This window comes from Dendronephthya gigantea, unplaced genomic scaffold (assembly GCF_004324835.1).
Source record: "Dendronephthya gigantea isolate DGI-Jeju-01 unplaced genomic scaffold, DenGig_1.0 000189F, whole genome shotgun sequence".
Classification (NCBI taxonomy): Eukaryota; Metazoa; Cnidaria; class Anthozoa; order Malacalcyonacea; family Nephtheidae; genus Dendronephthya; species Dendronephthya gigantea.
In genome coordinates, this window is record NW_021163199.1 from 215,518 (window position 1) to 236,805 (window position 21,288).

Genomic DNA, 21,288 nt, shown 5'->3' on the forward strand with positions numbered 1-21,288 from the left:
TCCAAAGATATATAACTATATAGCTATATATGTCATATTGCATGTTAATAAACCCACATATATCAAACTTAGAAAACGCGTGCTTTAAAATACAAAATCTAACTATTTAATCGTTCAGAAAAACTCTTTAATAACTTCACAACCATCCATATGAATCAAGGGGCCAGGAAATGTTATAGTACTTGTGTCTATTGAATGATTGACTTCCCGGTGGTATAAGTAAAATCCTACATCAGGTACATTTAAGAAAACTCTCAAACTATCAAATTCAGCTTTAATTGTGCTAAGAATAGTTTTAAAACAATTTTTTACAATTTTTGAACGAAATTTCAATTGCTTTTTTAACAAGATTCGCCTTAAACTTAGTTTGAAGTATCTGATTTTTCCACCTTCAATCAATTTTAGCGAAATCAAACTGCGTGCTTTAAAATACAAAATCTACCTATTTATCCGTTAAGAAACACTCTTCAATAGCTTCAAAACAATGCATTTGAATCTTAGTTTTTCTGTCCGAAAACAAGAACAAAAAAAAAATTAAAAATCCTACCATGGCTTGCATTAGCTGCTGTCGAGTTTCTTCTAGAGGTGATATATAATGATGTCTTGCAAAATGCGATATCTGCTATCTGGGATGTCTATACCGACCAGGTGTATTTCTGAGTTAACTATATATACGTGCAGAAATATATTTTATTAACATTGCTTAGACACGTCCTTAATTTAGAGTGAAAGTGTTTTAATAATTAATATTGATTGTAGGAGTTTTTATGACATTGCTTTGGTAACGCACTTAAACCGTTTGCAAAGTAAAATGCAAACGTTCTAACCGCCATACGAATACAAATGCATGCTTAATTCTTGCAGTAAACATAAGACATGAAATAGTCCCCGAGCCGGTGCGGAGCACCGTGCGAGGGTACTAATTCCGCTCGGATATTTACACCCACGATGTGCAAATGCGAAATCAAAGTCGTCCGCCATTATGCAATGGACCTCACGCCATAGACGGTCTTCTACGTTATGCGCATGCGCCAGTGTGAAGTACAAGCTCTTGATTGGTCGAAACAAAAATTTGTATTTTCAAACGTCAATGAATAACTGTCATTCAGTAAAATTTTGATGAAATTTACAAATTTATATTTTCATAAATATGGAATATATGTATTTTTACTAAATTAGAGGGAAACTCGAATGAGGTCAGGACTTTTCACGGTTTAACAAATAACAAGACGCCTGTTCTGGCGTTAACTCCGGCGCACGTGCCAGTCTTCAATATAGAGCTTCTGAACATAAACAATACAGTTCATATTCGCATTTAGATGCCTTGCGAACCTAAATGTTCGATCGCGAAATTCAGAAGCACATCGTACTTTAAAAAGTATAGAAGTTAAATCGTTCAAGAATGTAAATAAACGGTATGATACATTCGCTTTGTCTTACACTTTGCCTTTGGAATTCGCGCTTATATAGTTATAGCGCCCATACACGACCACATCATCTTGTTAAACGGCGAAATAGCAGCGATATTACTAAAATAGGACCAGAATCTACACGTATTAAATATATTCTTACCCCAATTCAGTCTAAACTTAATCGAAAAGCATGAAAAGAACGGTTTATTTGTTTCTCTTGGAGGAATTGCTGTATCATGCGAGCGAAATCGAATCGCGCATCGGAAAATTAGCCAAAGCTGTGCACCACAACTCTTGGGAGAAAAGACTAGGACATAGATAAATCCAATCACATACACATTTTAAATACTAGAATGTTTCGCGCCATTACAGACTTGCGACGACGAAAAATAATAAAAAAAAAACAAATAAAAAAAAAAAAAAAAACAAAACCGAGGCGAATTTTCAACTCCGTCGCTGACGCCGGAGTGACAAGACCAAATTTTCGACCATGTATAATGATTGAAGTTTATGAGTTCACGGCAACCAGGTATATAATCCATCGTAATTATCGCTACTCTGGTTTTAGTAAATGAAAGTAATCACCACACAAAGATTAACTTTCACGACCCAACGTTTCGACACTCCGGTCTAGTGTCTTCATCAGGGGTGATCTGATGTTGAAACTCGGTTCCTTATATACTCTCAAAATGACGTCATCTATTAATCAGATGTAAATACTCTTTTGGCAAATAGCTTCCGTCATCCCTATTAAGGGCACAAAGACCACTTGTCCTCAGTGTACTGAGAGAGAACAACTATCCTCGAAACTTTTTAAATGATTGTCTAAAATCCCCTGTCTCGACTAGATGCAATTCCTCAGAGGGTGATTCCTCAAAAACAGGTTTTGCTATAGTTCCATACATTCAGGGAATTGCAGAACCAATCAAGAGGATCCTGAATAATTGTGGTATAAAAGTTGCCTTAAAACCCTTTCAGACATTGGGACATATTTTCGCGAAACCCAAGGATCGCGTAGCGACTAAACAGAAAACTCATGCTGTATACTCTATACCATGTGGTGATTGCGAGAAAGAATATCTAGGTCAAACAAAACGCCAGTTCGGCACACGTTTAAAAGAACATCAAAAGGCCGTATCGAACTTAAACAGTTCAAAATCAGCCTTGGCGGAACACGTGTGTCAAACTAACCATAACATTGGGTGGAACGATTCAAAAGTCATTACCACTAATGATCGTTATGGACAAAGGCGTTGTTTGGAAGCCTGGCATATTAATGCGAGTCTTTGTGCCCTTAATAGGGATGACGGAAGCTATTTGCCGAAAGAGTATTTACATCTGATTAATAGATGACGTCATTTTGAGAGTATATAAGGAACCGAGTTTCAACATCAGATCACCCCTGATGAAGACACTAGACCGGAGTGTCGAAACGTTGGGTCGTGAAAGTTAATCTTTGTGTGGTGATTACTTTCATTTACTAAAACCAGAGTAGCGATAATTACGATGGACGTGTATAATGATGTCGGAAGATTTTACACTTGATAATATTTCATCCGGCACAGCTTTTTCTGGTAAACACAACTTTAATATTCTCAAATGTATTTCACTATAAATCTGAATGTGTTATGTGATAAACAGCATTATAATTTCATTTATAAACTCCGTTTTCATAATGACAAAAAGAAAGAAAATCAAAACATTCCCGTGCAAAAACCAGTCGAAGCGTATAAACATAAAACTTCGGAAGTTGTATGAGACGTCTGATGTTATATTTCATGGTATTTAATAATTAAAATAATTTACAAAACACTGATTATAGATGAGTAACTTAACTTCCAGAAAAATGTAAGAATCTTGTCGTATTTTTGCCATTTTTTCACAAAAATATGAAGGTAAACTTTGATTCTTTAAAAATATACGGCCGTTGTAGTGAGTTGCTATGGCTACAGTGTTTCCAGGTGCAGAAAAATATTTCCATACTTTTCTCAATTTCTATTTCTCACATACCATGTGCCCTTCAAAACCCCCAACCCACATAAATTTTCTAACAATCATGTTACCATCCCTACGCTTAACTAATTTCATTTCACCGAGGCGAGGGGGTGCTGCATGCATGTATTTCTAGTAATATGAAATATTTAGTTTTGCATAGGAAAAACTAAAATAGGCAGCACTTAGACCGTTTGCAAAGTAAAATGCAAACGTTCTAACCTCCATACGAATACAAATGCATGCTTAATTCTTGCAGTAAACATAAAACATGAAATAGTAATATGAATTATTTAGTTTTGTATAGCAAAAACTAAAATCGGTAGCACTTTAACCGTTTGCAAAGTAAAATGCAAACGTTCTAACCTCCATAAGAATACAAATGCATGCTTAATTCTTGCAGTAAACATAAAACATGAAATAGTAATATGAAATATTTAGTTTTGCATAGGAAAAACTAAAATAGGTAGCACTTAAACCGTTTGCAAAGTAAAATGCAAACGTTCTAACCGCCTTACGAATACAAATGCATGCTTAATTCTTGCAGTAAACATAAAACATGAAATAGTAATATGAAATATTTAGTTTTGTATAGCAAAAACTAAAATAGGTAGAAGGTGTTTATAACAATGTAAAAATAAATGAAAATATTAAAAAATTGACACCTGCATGTCGTAATGAAATTCATCCCGTTTGCTTATTTATACATGCAATATCACATTAAGGGCCCGTTCACACTAGCGTTTTTAAATCGATTCGAAATCGATACGAGTCCGAATGAACCAAGTGTGAACAGGCACAAGCGAAGCGAAAACGAATTCGATCCGATTGAAAGTAGTCCACTTCAAGAGGTGGTCTCGATTCGAATTAATTTGGTCCGTTTCCCAGTGTGAACGCACTAATCAAGTGAAACGAATCAGTCAGGACCACTGAGCTCAATATATTACCTGGAGAGATCGCTCGGGAAAAAGCGCGCGAAAACTTTATTTTTGTTTTGGTTTCTCCATAGACTATCGAAGGGAATGGACTGGAAACGCTAATATAAAGCGCTGATACGATGCGTGATACGCCTGTGCGATTTGCGCGCGAAATTATATCCAAGATGGCGGAAAGCTTAAACAGCGAAACTGTTAACTGGGATACAATTTTTGAATATACTCATAAAGAAGAAGCTATTGAAAGCGAAGAAGAAAGTAGCGAGGAAATTAACGAAGACGAGGCATTCATTCTGAGTGAAGAATGTCCAGAAATAAATGATAATGTTGAAGAAACGCCTGGTAAAAATTTGGGAACTGAATACTAATAATTAGTATTTTTATTAAACGTCCAGCTGTGAAATATAAACTGATGTACTTGCTTTATTTGATACGTTTATTAATCAATCAATCAATCAATCAATCAAATCGTTTAATCAATCAAATCGTTTGATAAATATACATCTCGCAGTCATTAAGAGTCACTGTGTCTATTTGAATAGTTTGGCATAAAAGAGTTTTTAAAACGATTTGTATAATTGTTTAAATAATAAATTTGTGATTTTTTAATGAAGTGAAGTAAATCTGTTTCTATACTGTTTCTGTTTTACGAAATTATGGGAAGAATTGCAATCATTCCATTTCCAAACAAAAATATTGAAATCCTTTATATAAGAGTCTATTCTAAATCCTTGACATGATGTGGTTACATATTATAGAAAGTCATGGCAAATATACAAAGTATTCCTTTTCTAAGCTCTGTGCTGGTGGTGAAAAGTTAGTGGAGGAAACTATGAGTGATATTATTAACGATCCCTTCAACAAGATAAAAGGATCACTAAATGGACCACAACTGATTGGTACTGCTGAGTGTTTTTTGAAAAATAAAGATCAATGCAATGTTGAAAGGTTGCATGCTTCATTGTCTATGATTTGGAATGCTGTTTCTGCTGGTGATTCAAAAAAGATTCTGGCTGACCAGCGTGAGAAAATGTGGCAAGCTTTTCACAACATGTGCTTAAACTCTTCTTTTGTTGAGGGGTTGAAGTCTTACTTGCGTCCAGCCTTGAATGATCATCCCCCATTGACAATTTTTATTCAGACCTTAGTACGAAAGCTGTTTGAAAAAATAATTGTTCTGAATCTGGTGCACAGTTTAGCTCTGAAAATCCTGAAAGTCCAGAGAAAATAACAAATGTCGAGGAGAACATCCTGAGATATGCTGCAGGTTTTGTTCCCTTTGCATTAAAGAAAAGGTGCAAAAAGAAGCAGTGCGGGGAGAGTGATGCTCAAACCCAGTGTCTTAATGCTCTTGGTGTGATGAAGGGAGTGGAAAATCCACAAACATTTTTAGACTACACAAAATGCTGGATTGACAAGCAAAATAGAGGTGGTTTATTTCAACTGACAAATGAAGCTTTCTTGTTCTTTAGATCAGTAGAATGTCATTGCCGCAAATATTTTCAAAAAAACCATATAAAAACTACGGCTGATTCAACGGATATAAAATCCCCAGTTTTAAATGCTGTACTTAAGGACGAGGTGGTAAAGCAGCATTGGAGAGAAGCAACAGGACAAAATGTAACAGAATCAAACCAGGTCATGCAAATGTGCATACAACTGTGAGTTGATATTCGAGGTCATGCATTTGCAGCACATTGGATGAACATTTCAAACATCACCAAACTATTGAAGCATCAAAGAAAAAATCCCTAAGAAAAAATCTGAAAAATGCAGAAATTATGTAACCATGGATTCATAACTTTTCATAACTGTTAGAAAAAAAGTTTTTTTGGTTTTCTTGGCCTCTTTGGAAGTGGTGTGTCATCAATTTTGTTTTCAGTGCATGACCTTTTACAGTTGCCATTGACTGGGGCCAGTGCCTGAGAACCTAGCAGACGAAGATTGTTCTCATTGTAGTTGAATTGAGCAACTGTAGGATTGTCATTTCCTCCCTTCATTTGTCGATGCTTGCCAAAATGTGATTCTAACGGATCTTGGTTGAAGCGTTCACTTAAAATGTATTGCACACCAGTTTGTGCAAGCAAGTACTGTGTCAATTCAACAAATGAATAAACTGAAGGAAAGAGAATTTATAAGAGTGTAAATATTTGCAACATGAAATGAAAGGGCATATAAGTAACCTTGATTGAACAATACAGTAAATCATTATGTTTTCTTCTAATACCTGTCATATGTATCCCTTCATTTGTTTGATTGCTCAATCTCATTTTCGCCTTTTCTTTCGATTTCAGTCCCTGGAAGTGTGAATCTACTGATGTTGCCCACCTTTCCAGGTATTTTAGAAAATCATCCCTCAGCCACTATGTAAAGCAAATAAATATTTTCTACATTTTGCTCCAGGCTATACATGTATTGACTATACCGAAATATCGTTGGTGAGGTCTAACAATTACCCCACCTTTAAACGCTGGTCATTTGGAGATTTATATGGTGCCATATTCGGTTTCCTGTTCCTGTCAGCCTCTGTTAGTGACCGACTATTCAAACAATCGAAAAATTTATCAAACATTCTGATGAATTTTACGGTTCCTTGAACTTCCTGTCCATAAAATGAATCCAGTGCATTTGCTACCGTCGTACTAATTACCTGAAAAACAAAGAAAATGCATTCGGATATTAAAATTGGAACTTCAGAAATATCATAGTATAGACCATCCCTTCGATAGTCTATGGTATAAGCCTAGTAATTAAACATTTTTCTCAGTCACCAGCTTGGGCGTAATTATTATTAAATTAAACCATAAACTATGATTAAACCATAGACTTCCCTTTGATAGTCTATGATTAAACATATATTCTCTTAGATAGTGCATATCCTTCCATAGTGTATGGATAGTGACATTGAGGGGAATCCCCCTAGAACGGTAATTAGCCTGTTGGTTTTTCATTACTATCAACATCAAGTATCGTTGCCCCGGAGTCGGGCAAAATGGAAGAAAATAGCGTTTTTGTCTGTACAAACTGCATGAATAGGATTCCTATCTTAGACCTACTAAATTGATGCTATGACGCTTTGGTATCTAATTACCTGAGTGGCCAAATGGACTTTCATCCTCGAATATGATGTCAGGTAAATGTGATCGTATTTCAGCTTAGGAACTAGTTTGAGACCACTGCGCCGCAGATCATCCTTGTAAAGGTTAACCAAATGTATCCACGAGATGCTGTATCCTGAATTCTAAAACATATATACAGGCCGATTTGGTACATGCAGATAAGTGATAGATATACAAACCGAGTCTTGATGGATCATAAAATTAGCTCAGAAAAAGTTGCAGTTTTTTTCAGTCAATTCATTCATTTCATTGTGGTATAATTACCCATAGTTGTCTTGTCTTTTTGTTCCATCCGCTGTTTTCCCAATTATTCCTAACCGTTTTGAGTAAATGAGGAACATCTGCTATAAAGAACAGATCCCTTCCATCTTCACTGAAGATATTCTTTGTTTTGTAAATGGTAAGCCCTTTTGCACTTTTGGGGGGCTTGTGAATCTTAACAAATCTCCTATTTGTGGAAGCTCCATCAGAAGTACTTGCAACAACTTTAACCCCAATAGTTTCAAGGTGCCTCACTGCATCCCAGACAAGAGGGAAAATGAAATCTGCTGTTATGCTGCTGTTACAAGGAAAATGTGCTAGGGGGTACTCCAGCCTAATGGTAATTCCTCGGACCATAAACACAAGCATGTAAGTTGCAAGGTCTGGCATTGGGTTGGCATCTTCTTGGCACTGCTTTTCAAAATCTAGCAATGTGTTGTTGATATTACCCAGGTTGGCAAATCCTATAAGTTCTCCAGTATGCTTGCAGTACACAAGATCGCTCTTTATTTTTACTTCATCATGAAGCAAGACCACAAATTTCTGCCATTCTTCCAGCTCACTACTACTCATATCCACAAGCAAACGTTCAAATGAGGAAGGCTGAAATCCAGATGTTACTTTCGTCCAATGAGTATAATCTCTTAATGTTCTTTCACTTGGCAGCTTTATGAATCCAGAGTCTCTTAGTGCTTTGTATGCTGAGGATGATCTTAACTTAATGTTCAGGCACCACTTGATCATAACAGGATGCCATCTCATTTGCCTTGAGTCATTGCAGGACAAAGCCTGCATCTGTTGTTCCCACAATAACCTTCTAAATGATCCTTCAGGTAACTCATTTGCAAAGTTTTCTTTATTTGATAAGATGCTAGAAAGGTCATCATTAATTTGGGGATCTAAAACATGGCCTTCTGTATCAATAAGATGGGCAAGTCTGGACCTCAATTTATTTACCAACTGATTTTTTGATCTGAGTTCCTTTTGCATTGACCTCAACCGTTCTGTTTTTCCTTCTGAAGACAAATATCTGTAATTGACAGAACTGTTTGAGCCTGTGTAGTAGTTTTTATCATATATGGCCATTTTTTGTTGTCTGCATTTGACTGTTCGTAAATATGCTCTATATTTTGAGCATTCAGTGCATCTGTCATATCTTCCTGCAATCAACATGTGACATTTTTCTCCTCGAATTGTGCTCTCAAAATGCTTTCCATTACATTCAACTTCAAACTGTGCATCAATATTTGAACGCATTCTTTCCAAATCAAGCATTGGGTGTGTTTCACTTAGGAGGTCAAGATCAGGATTTCCACAGCATATCTTAGCATCATGAATGGTTGACACAACTTCAAAGAATGCTCCACTAGACTTAATAACTTTATGCTTAACAAGATTTTCCAATCCACTGCAATCAAACTGTTGGACAGTTTTGTTATGCACTCTTATACTCCAAGTATAGTCTTCATAGACTGCCAATGACTTAATAATCATGGGATCTTTCATGGGATTTCGCTTCCTTTGCTTAATGAGAACTACTTTTAACAATTTGCTGTCACTGTTTACTAAAGTCCATCCAGGAGGTAGGCCTATAACTTTTATAGTATTTGCTATTCCCTTTAAAGATGTTGTAGGGGTATAATTGATTGCTTCAGCTATAGGTTGACATCTATAATTGTCCTCGATAGTTTCAGGCATACATGTTGATGTAGCACAGGTGGTAATGTGGTTTGTTGCTGTGGTAGCTATTTCACTTGTAGGGGTATGATTGATTGCTTCAGCTACAGGTTGACATCTATAATTGTCCTCGATAGTTTCAGGCATACATGTTGATGTAGCACAGGTGGTAATGTGGTTTGTTGCAGTGGTAGCTATTTCATTGCCCAATTTATCCTTAAATAGAAAAGAAAATGCATTGCCATTAGCTTTTTAGCTACATAATTACATCAGTTTGTGTATTAAGACTATTACGGTTTACCTGCATGATATCTTCAATAATGTTTTCTTGCTCTGTAAGCATTTGTAATTTCTTAGTCCTATTCAACCTTTCCTTCTTAAATCTCTTTTTTACAGAAAAACCTCTTTTGTATGGCATCTCGAAAAAAAATTACATTATAATTTTAATTATTTATTAATTAAAATACATAACTCACATTATATAAGAACTGCAACTCGATCCTGAATCAAAATAAGTTTATACATATGGTTAATCTTTCGAGGTACATGTAGGTGTAGGGTAATAAAAACAGATAAAGATGTTTGTTTTTAATAAGTAATTTATATACTTGTAGTAATTTTGGTTGTCTTATAAGAAATATAAACATCAATTTCCCTTAATTAATTGCCAACGATAAAATATCAAAGCTATAAAATATAACTTAAAGAATTGTAGCATATTCATACAAATAAATGTTAGAAAACAGTATATTTTTTATGACGAACTTTACGGCTTGATATTTCGGAAGATCGTTAATGCAAGCTCACAGTCTTGCAAACGTTGCAACATGACTTCGGGCTTGTGTTCTAGTTTTTGATAAATTCAAAACATAGTACATCTTTTTTAAACGAAGAACAGTACGGCAATTAAACGATGACCGTTTCGTAGCCCTATCAGTGAGGAATTCGTCTATTTAAATTTTAGAGAAAAAATGTTTCTTGTTCTCAAGCTGCAGGGTTCCTTTTGTGCCGCTTTCTTGAACAATAACAATGCTTTTTTTGCTTCGTGCGAATTTAATACTATCCAACTTGGCCTATCTTTTTTCTTGCAATACAACAGAATTGATTTACATATTTGACCCTAGCTTTATAAGTGTGCATCAAGAGAGTCTGAATTAGTAAATATAAGTGAATTTTGGGAAATTAAGCGTGGTTTATAGTATTACTTTGGATCATGTACTTCAACAATGACATAGACGATGTGCGTTTCTTGTGAAAATCACAACTGAAATTGATCAGCTTTTATTTAAAAATGATAGCGAAAACGGGAACAGGTTATGTATGCGTTTCGTTGACACATTGTGTAGGGATAAAATAATGTGTAACATATTATTAAAAACAGAATTTCTAAAGAGTTACAGGGTCCTTTAACCTTCACATTGACCTTTAACTTCCGGTGCGCCATTTTATGCTAAACACACGGAAGCGCATACCGTTTTGGGAGCTATTTCCCCCAAAAGTCAACCTTTTCTAAAAGTTCTTACCTTCTCAACTGTTTGTCTTTTAATTTAACAGGAGAAAAATATATCCTAGCTGTTATATTTGGAAAAAAATCGCCGTAAAGTCGAACTTGCAGTCTTGCTGTGAAAAATTTTCTTGTTTCTTCCTGCGCTTAATTTCTATGGTAACGCAAAAAACGATTCGTGCTAACCCATATCACGCGTGTATTCGTCAGACACAGCGCTTTATATTAGCGTTTCCAGTCCATTCCTTTCGATAGTCTATGGTTTCTCGCAAGACCCGCAGTGCAAAAATAATTCTTCTGCTTTGAAAACAATGGCAAAACGGGGAGAAACATGGTCGGAAAAAGAAACGTCAGCATTAATAGCCATATGGGGAAACGAAGAAATTCAAAGAAAGTTAAGCAACACACACAAAAATTCGCAAATTTATAAAAAAATTAGTAAAGATTTAAAAACAGTAAGTGGTTTTGAGAGAGATCATGTCTAATGCAGAAATAAGGCGAAACAACTGAAAAGCGTGTATAAAAAGCACAAAGATTCTCAGACAAAGTCTGGTGCTGGAAGAAAAAAACCACCAAAGTTTTTTGACGACTTGGACAATTTTCTCAATGACAAGCCAGATGCTACTGGTCTTGCGAACGCCATTGATACGTCTCACACTAGTGTAAACGAAGCAGACAATGAAAGTGATGTTTCCGTTGATACAGGTAAACTTCTAATTGTTTTATTTACTGTGTACGTGATACATGAAATACAGATGATGAATATTTTTCAATGATTAAAAATTGAGTCTTAGTTTACTTTTATTTGATAACATGTAACTGAACGTTTTATAGAATTTGATCTTGTCCAAAAATATGGTGAAGGGTCTGTGATTGAAAGGCCTTGTCCAGATTGTGGTTACATTGTAGAGTTGCAGTCAAGCGGAGTCCACACTACTGACAATGGATGTGTGAAGGTTTACTGTGAGGACGACGAGTTTAACTGCCCTAAATGTTCTTACACTGACAAGGGTAAAAATTGTACACATAATTATTCATTCACGGTTTTTAAGTTTCAGCCAATGAAAGACATTTTTTTTAATGATTTTACCCCAGATATGGAAATAATACTTCTTAACATCTTATCATGTGTGGTAACTAATAAGAACAATATCTGCTTTCAGGATCTGGTGAGGTAGAGGTGCAAAACAAACGGAAATCTGAAAAATCAGAGCTTAAAGGGGTCAAAAAAAATAAAAAAGAGACAGCTGTTGAGAGAGCAATCGGAAAATTTACGGAGTACCAGAAAGAATCAGATAAAGCCTTCCTTCATCATATGACGGAGCAGGCAACAGTAGAAGCTGATTTGAGAAGCCAGGAATTAAAAGCCTTTACGGATTCAATGGCGTTATTTGCAGGGGCAATTGCTGGAAACCATGCTAACTCAATGGAAGCACAAGAAAGGGGTTACAATAATAATTATCAATCCAGGATCGTTGATGGTGGGAACACTTACTTCACATTTTGAACTATTTGAACTGTTCATATTGAGTTGTGTGAAAAAACACTTGTACTTTATGTTAAAATTGTTATCTACAAAGTAGTATTTCTAAATATACTGTACTTTTGCTGTTTGTATTCAATAACAAGAATAAAATGTCACAGTTAACGTTAATGTGTTTTGAAATGCTCAGTCAAGGCTTCTCTTATTTCATGGGCATTGGTGTCTACTTGGGATCCAAAGTCAAAGCTGTCATCAGGGGCTGACTCAATTGTGTGGAGCCATTCTCCTTGAAATCCATCTCCCCTCTTCTCACAGAGATTGTGAAGGACACAACATGAGCACAATTTTTGGTGGTAGATACTTCAAGGTTGTATTATTTCTTGTTAACAGGCAACGGAATCTGCCTTTTAGTCTGCCAAATGCTCCTTCTACAACATTCCTCGCCCTGCTTAGCCGGTAATTAAATGCTGATTGTTCCCTGTTTACAACTTCAGCATTTGTATATCTTTTAAGCAACCAAGATAACAGTGGATACGCTGGATCACCAATTAGAAACAGTGGTATATCACAGCCATTAATATTTTCTGTCCACTATTAAAAATAAGAACATGTCAAGTGTATGAGAAATATGGTTGGTTACATAATAAACACTCAGCTATAATGCAAGGGAAACTATTTGTCCTGTAACAGAAATTTTGTAAATTGTTTGGGGAGGAGGGGGAGAGGGAAGAGCTGTATTCAAGTCACAAATTGTGAGTTGTGCACACTTAGAATTATAATCATCTTTGCTAGAGTTGTGATGATTTGGAAAAACCTAGCTAAATATCTCTCAACACAATTGTTAGCTTCGCAAAGTCATACTTACGTCTGGGAAAAGTTCACCATTCTGACCTTTGTGGTAGAGACTAGAGTTACTCAACACTCGAGCATCATGCACTTTTCCCGGCCATTTGATGTATACATCCGTAAACCTAAAACCAGCAACATCTCCTTGCTTGAAATTGCTCAAAACATTAGCATATAATTTTCAATTAATTTTCCATTTATTTAATGATTCTGAGACAGTTGGGTGTAATTATATACAGTATGCATACCTGTATAAATGGTCAACCACAGCTTGCAAAACAATTGAGTAAAACCCCTTTCTGTTGTAATAGTATGCCGGGTTCTCCGGAGGTGCAGTTATAGGAATATGGGTTCCATCAATTGCTCCAGCACATTGAGGAAAATTCCACTCTGAAGCAAATCCATCAACAACAGCTCGTAGATTATCTCCCGTTGGCCATGTGACGAATTGCGGCAGCAGAATGCTTACGATTGCTTGGCAAACTTCGTTGATGATTTCGCATGCTGTGCTCTTTGCCACATCAAATCTCCACCCGAGGGAGCGAAGATCTTCTCCGGTTGCCAGATGCCACAAGCAAATAGCCACACGTTTCTCGATAGGGATTGACATTCTAAATCGAGTATCCTGCTTATTTAACACAGGGGAAAGCTGCTCGCAAATAAAATAAAAAGTACTCTTTTTCATGCGTAGATTCTCAACCCAAAGCCTGTCTTCTGTCCACGAAGAAATTGTGTGTTCCCAAAAATATCCGTGCCCTCTGGTTGGTTCGATCCAAAATTCTCTTTCAACTGCTGTGTTGACTACACTTAGCATAGCAATTATACATCTTGTCTTATTTTGAAAATATTGTATAATTGTTTGTTGCATTTTCTTCCGCTGCCTTTTTCGTTTTTTAACAATTTTTTGATGGTTAGTTGTCACAACAGCAGCCAATGCTGTCAACGTGGAACTATCAGCTAAATCCCGAAACTTTACAGTTGACGCCATTTTGAATTTGGCCGCGGAGAGGCGTGGATACTTGTAAGTTTAAGTTTAGGTTATAAGCCCATGTTACGGGTCACGGAATATATAATTAGAATAACGGAAATATATAACACAGTGTTTCCAGTTTTCTGTGTTTCCATGTTTCTATGTTTCTTATTTCTATAGTTCTAGTTCCTATGTTTCCAGGTTTCTACGTTTCTGTGTTTCTACGTTTCTGTGTTTCCACGTTTCTGTGTTTCTACGTTTCTATGTTTCTGTGTTTCTACGTTTCTGTGTTTCTACGTTTCTGTGTTTCTATGTTTCTACGTTTCTGTGTTTCTACCTTTCTGTGTTTCTACGTTTCTGTGTTTCTATGTTTCTATGTTTCTACGTTTCTGTGTTTCTATGTTTCTGTGTTTCTGTGTTTCTGTGTTTCTATGTTTCTGTGTTTCTATGTTTCTGTGTTTCTATGTTTCTGTGTTTCTACGTTTCTGTGTTTCTACGTTTCTGTGTTTCTACGTTTCTGTGTTTCTATGTTTCTATGTTTCTTATTTCTATGCTTCTAGTTTCTATGTTTCCAGGTTTCTACGTTTCTGTGTTTCTACGTTTCTGTGTTTCTACGTTTCTGTGTTTCTATGTTTCTACGTTTCTGTGTTTCTACGTTTCTGTGTTTCTACGTTTCTGTGTTTCTATGTTTCTACGTTTCTGTGTTTCTACGTTTTTGTGTTTCTACGTTTCTGTGTTTCTATGTTTCTACGTTTCTGTGTTTCTATGTTTCTGTGTTTCTGTGTTTCTATGTTTCTGTGTTTCTATGTTTCTGTGTTTCTCTGTTTCTGTGTTTCTGTGTTTCTGTGTTTCTATGTTTCTGTGTTTCTATGTTTCTGTGTTTCTGTGTTTCTGTGTTTCTGTGTTTCTGTGTTTCTGTGTTTCTATGTTTCTGTGTTTCTATGTTTCTGTGTTTCTACGTTTCTGTGTTTCTATGTTTCTATGTTTCTTATTTCTATGGTTCTAGTTTCTGTGTTTCCAGGTTTCTACGTTTCTGTGTTTCTACGTTTCTGTGTTTCTATGTTTCTGTGTTTCTATGTTTCTACGTTTCTGTGTTTCTACGTTTCTGTGTTTCTACGTTTCTGTGTTTCTATGTTTCTACGTTTCTGTGTTTCTACGTTTTTGTGTTTCTACGTTTCTGTGTTTCTATGTTTCTATGTTTCTACGTTTCTGTGTTTCTGTGTTTCTATGTTTCTGTGTTTCTGTGTTTCTGTGTTTCTGTGTTTCTGTGTTTCTATGTTTCTGTGTTTCTGTGTTTCTGTGTTTCTGTGTTTCTGTGTTTCTCTGTTTCTATGTTTCTATGTTTCTGTGTTTCTACGTTTCTGTGTTTCTACGTTTCTGTGTTTCTACGTTTCTGTGTTTCTATGTTTCTACGTTTCTTTGTTTCTACGTTTCTGTGTTTCTATGTTTCTGTGTTTGTACGTTTCTATGTTTCTGTGTTTCTGTGTTTCTACGTTTCTGTGTTTCTATGTTTCTACGTTTCTGTGTTTCTACGTTTTTGTGTTTCTACGTTTCTGTGTTTCTATGTTTCTGTGTTTCTCTGTTTCTGTGTTTCTGTGTTTCTGTGTTTCTGTGTTTCTGTGTTTCTACGTTTCTGTTTTTCTACGTTTCTGTGTTTCTACGTTTCTGTGTTTCTATGTTTCTACGTTTCTTTGTTTCTATGTTTCTGTGTTTCTGTGTTTCTGTGTTTCTCTGTTTCTCTGTTTCTGTGTTTCTGTGTTTCTATGTTTCTGTGTTTCTACGTTTCTGTGTTTCTACGTTTCTGTGTTTCTACGTTTCTGTGTTTCTATGTTTCTACGTTTCTTTGTTTCTATGTTTCTGTGTTTCTGTGTTTCTATGTTTCTGTGTTTCTTTGTTTCTACGTTTTTGTGTTTCTACGTTTCTGTGTTTCTATGTTTCTACGTTTCTTTGTTTCTACGTTTCTGTGTTTCTATGTTTCTGTGTTTCTACGTTTCTATGTTTCTGAGTTTCTGTGTTTCTACGTTTCTGTGTTTCTATGTTTCTACGTTTCTGTGTTTCTACGTTTTTTGTGTTTCTACGTTTCTGTGTTTCTATGTTTCTATGTTTCTACGTTTCTGTGTTTCTATGTTTCTGTGTTTCTGTGTTTCTGTGTTTCTATGTTTCTGTGTTTCTATGTTTCTGTGTTTCTGTGTTTCTCTGTTTCTGTGTTTCTATGTTTCTGTGTTTCTGTGTTTCTACGTTTCTGTGTTTCTACGTTTCTGTGTTTCTACGTTTCTGTGTTTCTACGTTTCTGTGTTTCTATGTTTCTACGTTTCTTTGTTTCTATGTTTCTGTGTTTCTGTGTTTCTATGTTTCTGTGTTTCTTTGTTTCTATGTTTCTATGTTTCTACCTTTCTGTGTTTCTATGTTTCTGTGTTTCTACGTTTCTATGTTTCTGTGTTTCTGTGTGTCTGTGTTTCTACGTTTCTATGTTTCTATGTTTCTGTGTTTCTATGTTTCTATGTTTCTGTGTTTCTGTGTTTCTGTGTTTCTACGTTTCTGTGTTTCTGTGTTTCTGTGTTTCTGTGTTTCTGTGTTTCTACGTTTCTGTGTTTCTACGTTTCTGTGTTTCTATGTTTCTACGTTTCTGTGTTTCTGTTTTTCTATGTTTCTATGTTTCTACGTTTCTGTGTTTCTATGTTTCTACGTTTCTATGTTTCTGTGTTTCCACGTTTCTGTGTTTCTATGTTTCTGTGTTTCTATGTTTCTGTATTTCTATATGTTTCTATGTTTGTATGTACTCTTCCTTCTCAGGTCTTTCCGAGTAGTCATGTTCAGCCACAATCCATTTACATTTGATATTCCTTTGCAAAATAGAAATGCCATGCAAAATTTCTTCTACTTCCTTACGCGAATAATTTTCAAGTCCCTTAACCTTGCGGTCGTTGATTGTTTTCGAATCTCTCTATGTCTTCCAGACACCTTTCTGACAAAATATTCTAATTTTTGCCCATATTCTGCTATCAGAATGTGTTCATTCTTTGAGTTTTTGTCACTTGGATAGATGACATTTTTTTCTCGTTTTCTTGGGCCAAACTGTACAACATTCTAAACATTTTCGTATATAGTAATTGAAGCCCTATGCGGTTGGTTGCAACAATTTTCTTTAAATCCCTGTGAAGTCTTTCATTTTTGTTTGTTCCACACCCAACAGGTATGTCCGACAAACAACCCTTATTTATGTGAAGCTGAATGTTTTTTATCTCCTTCAACATTTCATTAGTAAGAACACTCCATCCATGCAGCTGCATTTTTTACAGATTCCCATTTATTGCTAAATTTTTCTAAGTCTTTCGAAATAACGTCAGGCGAAGGCCTAGACCTTTTTTTCCCGATGTCTCCTGGTTGACGGAAAACTAAGCCATATTCTTTAGCTATGCCACTGATGCCAGACGAGTATTTCGAACACTTTGGTATTTTACGCACTAATCTTTGCACTGCGTAGAATATGTCTAGCTTAATGGGTACACCGGGAAAATGCTTGCTTTCTATTTGCAACACTTATCGAGGAATATTCCTTCTTAAATGTTATTTTGTGTCAAAAATCTTTTCGAAAGTTGTTGAGACAAATTTTCAAGCTTAGCTGTTCCTTCCGTTTTAGTGAATTTCCATTGGATAACTGTGCCTTTTTCATTTAACACGCTAAATAGGCTTTGAAATAATTTTACCATGCACTTATTATCACTTTCGCGTAAATATCCGATATTCGAAGTTGCTTTAAATGTGTGATCGCAACTAATCCATCTTGCAGGAATTATTGAAAAAGAAATGCCGCTAAAATACTTCTTCTGACTTAAATCTGGAAATTATTGCACCCCCAACTAGCGTATATATGTCCTACCCATGGTAGGTCCATTTGTTCGAACGTTGGGAAATTTTGACTTACTTCTTTTGTTAGGCCATTGTTTATAACAATGTTATGATCACGGTAATAACGTTGCGCTCGTTCATAAAATGCTTTTTCGAACCACAGAAACATAAAAACGTAGAAACACAGAAACATAGAAACATAGAAACACAGAAACGTAGAAACACAGAAACGTAGAAACATAGAAACACAGAAACACAGAAATATAGAAACATAGAAACACAGAAACGTAGAAACAGGGAAACATAGAAACACAGAAACGTAGAAACACAGAAACGTGGAAACACAGAAACACAGAAACGTAGAAACACAGAAACGTAGAAACTTAGAAACACAGAAACGTAGAAACACAGAAACACAGAAACATAGAAACATAGAAACGTAGAAACACAGAAACACAGAAACATAGAAACGTAGAAACACAGAAACATAGAAACGTAGAAACATAGAAACATAGAAACACAGAAACATAGAAACACAGAAACACAGAAACACAGAAACATAGAAAGAAAGAAACGTAGAAACATAGAAACACAGAAACGTAGAAACACAGAAACGTAGAAACACAGAAACGTAGAAACACACCTGTCCCTCACCGTAAACTCTAAAACTAACCAGAAGGTATTGTAAATTCAAATATTTCAATATTGAAAAAGGTTTAAAAAAATTCCAAAAAATTGTGAAAATAAAAAAGACCATACCAGGGATCGAACCAGGATATTCCGCACACAGGGAAAGCTCATTACCTTTTGACCACTTGAACGCTGCTAAAATTTTCCGTATTTTAGCTGTATTTATATTCCTCACGAACAAAAAATAGATCAAACAGACGTGGTTACAAAGCTAAAAAAGTGTAAAGTTTCGGGATTTAGCTGCTTTTCAACGTGGAATTGTCCGCCATGTTTGTTTATGAAAACACGATCCCTGGAATGCCCTATCAGTTGACTACTACCCCTATATATCCTTTTCTATACATTATGTTCCTTGACACAGACAAAATGTAGCCCAGATGCGACTCGCCAAGTGTGAACACTCCCATTAAATCGATTCGAAATCGAATCGAACTCGAATTAACTAAATCGATTTTCAACCGAGCTAAGTGTGAACGGGCCCTACCAGACCTACATGCACCCAAAATCCCCTCGGCTGAAGAAATTAGTATATATTTCCAACACTGAAATGTCATAGTACTCGTTTCTGCTGAATGATTGACTTCCCAGTCGTATAAGTAAAATCCTACATAAAGTACGTTTAAGACGACTCTCGAGCTATCAAATTCAGGTATAAATGTGCTAAGAGTAGTTTTTCAACAATTTTTTACAATTTTTGAACGAAATTTTAATCGCTTTTTTCAGAAGATTCACTTTAAACTCAGCTTGAAATATCTGATTTTTCCATTTTCAATCAATTTTAGCGAAATTGAAAAATAATTTCAAAGATAGCTATGTCATGTTAATAAGCCCATCATAATATTAACTTAGAAATTGCGTGCTTTAAAATACAAAATCTAGCTATTTAATCGTTCAAAAAAACTCCTTAATAACTTCACAACCATCCATATGAATCATAGTTTCTCCGTTTGAGAAAAATAACCGCGTTATGCTGAAGCGTACAAAAATTTTAATTTAACTAATCGCTTACAATTTTGCTAGTTATCGACCTAAAACCTTAAATATTAAGCTTCCTCATTAAATTATTGCGGTCTTACAAACTTAAGATTTGATTTACATAATGATGCCTTATAGAGCATATAAACCAAATCATTTTGCAAATGATGAAATGCATTAAAATGCATTTTGTCAAAGCATTTTTATAATTTATTATAAACAGACTAGTGTCCAAGGAAAAACGTTATCATGCAACTATAAACAGAAGATCGATAAATAGTTAAGACCATAAATTGAGCTAAAAGAGTCGAAATACGCGTAAATTTATGCCTTTTGCCACAAGAAAAGTATACTATAGTTCTCCTATTTCCCGTAGCTCCTGAATCGCATGGGTGTAGGTTCTATTTCCGCGAAGGGGCCTTTAAGTTTCACTAGCTTTTCGCAATGTTCCTGGTTACTCTGGTTAGGTCTTAAGAATCCTAGATATTTCTTCTTTATAGTTGTCTAAAAAACCATCAACATGAGTGCTCGAGGCCATCCACACCAATGAAAAAAACTGACATATATCCTAGACTAAAAGATATGATGTCCAGAAGATGTCCAGACTCCACTAGAGTTGAAGATCCTGCAGGTGTAGTGTGCGCTTATACTGTGGGTATATTTATCATTAACTACATGGACACGCTGTAAAGAGTGAGAGGGCTCGAAAAAATATATGTTTTAAAAGGACATTGCTTTGGAAACACACTTTAACTATATGTTCAAAGGAAAAGTTAGACCTTTCAACCGCGCTAGGATACAAATACAAACTTGTGTAGAGTTTTCGTGATAAAAGAAACATAAAAAAGCAGGCATGCAAGATGCAATAAAATATTGTGAGGAGAATTGTTGCCGCATGCATGTGTATTGTAAATCACTAAATTAAAGCTGATGAAACCGTATCTTGGCCTTTTATAATGTTCTCTCAAAGCAATAGGTCCATATCATTCGCTGGTAAAACAATTCATATATTTCAATAACAAACAAATCCAAACAACATCAACGGTAGAATATCGCCTGTCGTAAACTAAACCCCAGATCGTTTAACAAGCAGAATAAAACTTAGGCCCTGTTTATATGAAAGGCGAGACGGGACGTTTGCCGGGACGGGACGTTTTTCCATCTCGCGTTTACATGATTGTTTTATACGGGATGTTTTCTCGCGAGAATACCCGGGACGTTTATGAAAAAAATCATTGAAAATGATATATATATATATATGTATTAATATATATAATTATATTATATATTATATATATATATAATATATATATATATACAGTAAAGCCCGCATAAAAGAACCAGTGGGTTAAGAACCACCAGCCTGAAATTTGGGCAATTAAGCAAATACAAGAACCACTTCAGGCTGACAAATGAAACTGGTTCTTAAGAAACCTTATTAAACTTTTAGCTGAATTAGTAAGCAGGTACTAAGAAGAAAACAAAATACTGTAATCTTGCCAGCAGGAATTATGTCTTTCAACCACATCATGCATGCATTTATTTTATCAAAACAGCAATCAATTCACAACATAA

General features: G+C 35.5%; 2 protein-coding genes across 2 annotated transcripts; both read right to left on the minus strand.

The window, feature by feature from the left end:
• Nucleotides 1-6,153: 6,153 nt before the first annotated feature.
• LOC114538608 lies at nt 6,154-10,999 on the minus strand. Its single transcript, XM_028559736.1, has 7 exons — nt 10,920-10,999; nt 9,698-9,814; nt 7,723-9,612; nt 7,431-7,580; nt 6,801-6,989; nt 6,567-6,702; nt 6,154-6,455 (listed from the first exon to the last, which is right to left on the minus strand). The coding sequence occupies exons 2-7, from the start codon at nt 9,812-9,814 to the stop codon at nt 6,154-6,156; spliced, it is 2,784 nt and encodes a 927-aa protein (XP_028415537.1). The 5' UTR covers nt 10,920-10,999.
• Nucleotides 11,000-12,692: 1,693 nt separating this feature from the next.
• Nucleotides 12,693-14,217, minus strand: LOC114538609 (protein ANTAGONIST OF LIKE HETEROCHROMATIN PROTEIN 1-like). The gene is made up of 3 exons (XM_028559737.1): nt 13,478-14,217; nt 13,249-13,354; nt 12,693-12,974 (listed from the first exon to the last, which is right to left on the minus strand). The coding sequence occupies exons 1-3, from the start codon at nt 14,215-14,217 to the stop codon at nt 12,693-12,695; spliced, it is 1,128 nt and encodes a 375-aa protein (XP_028415538.1).
• Between the last annotated feature and the right edge of the window lie 7,071 nt (nt 14,218-21,288).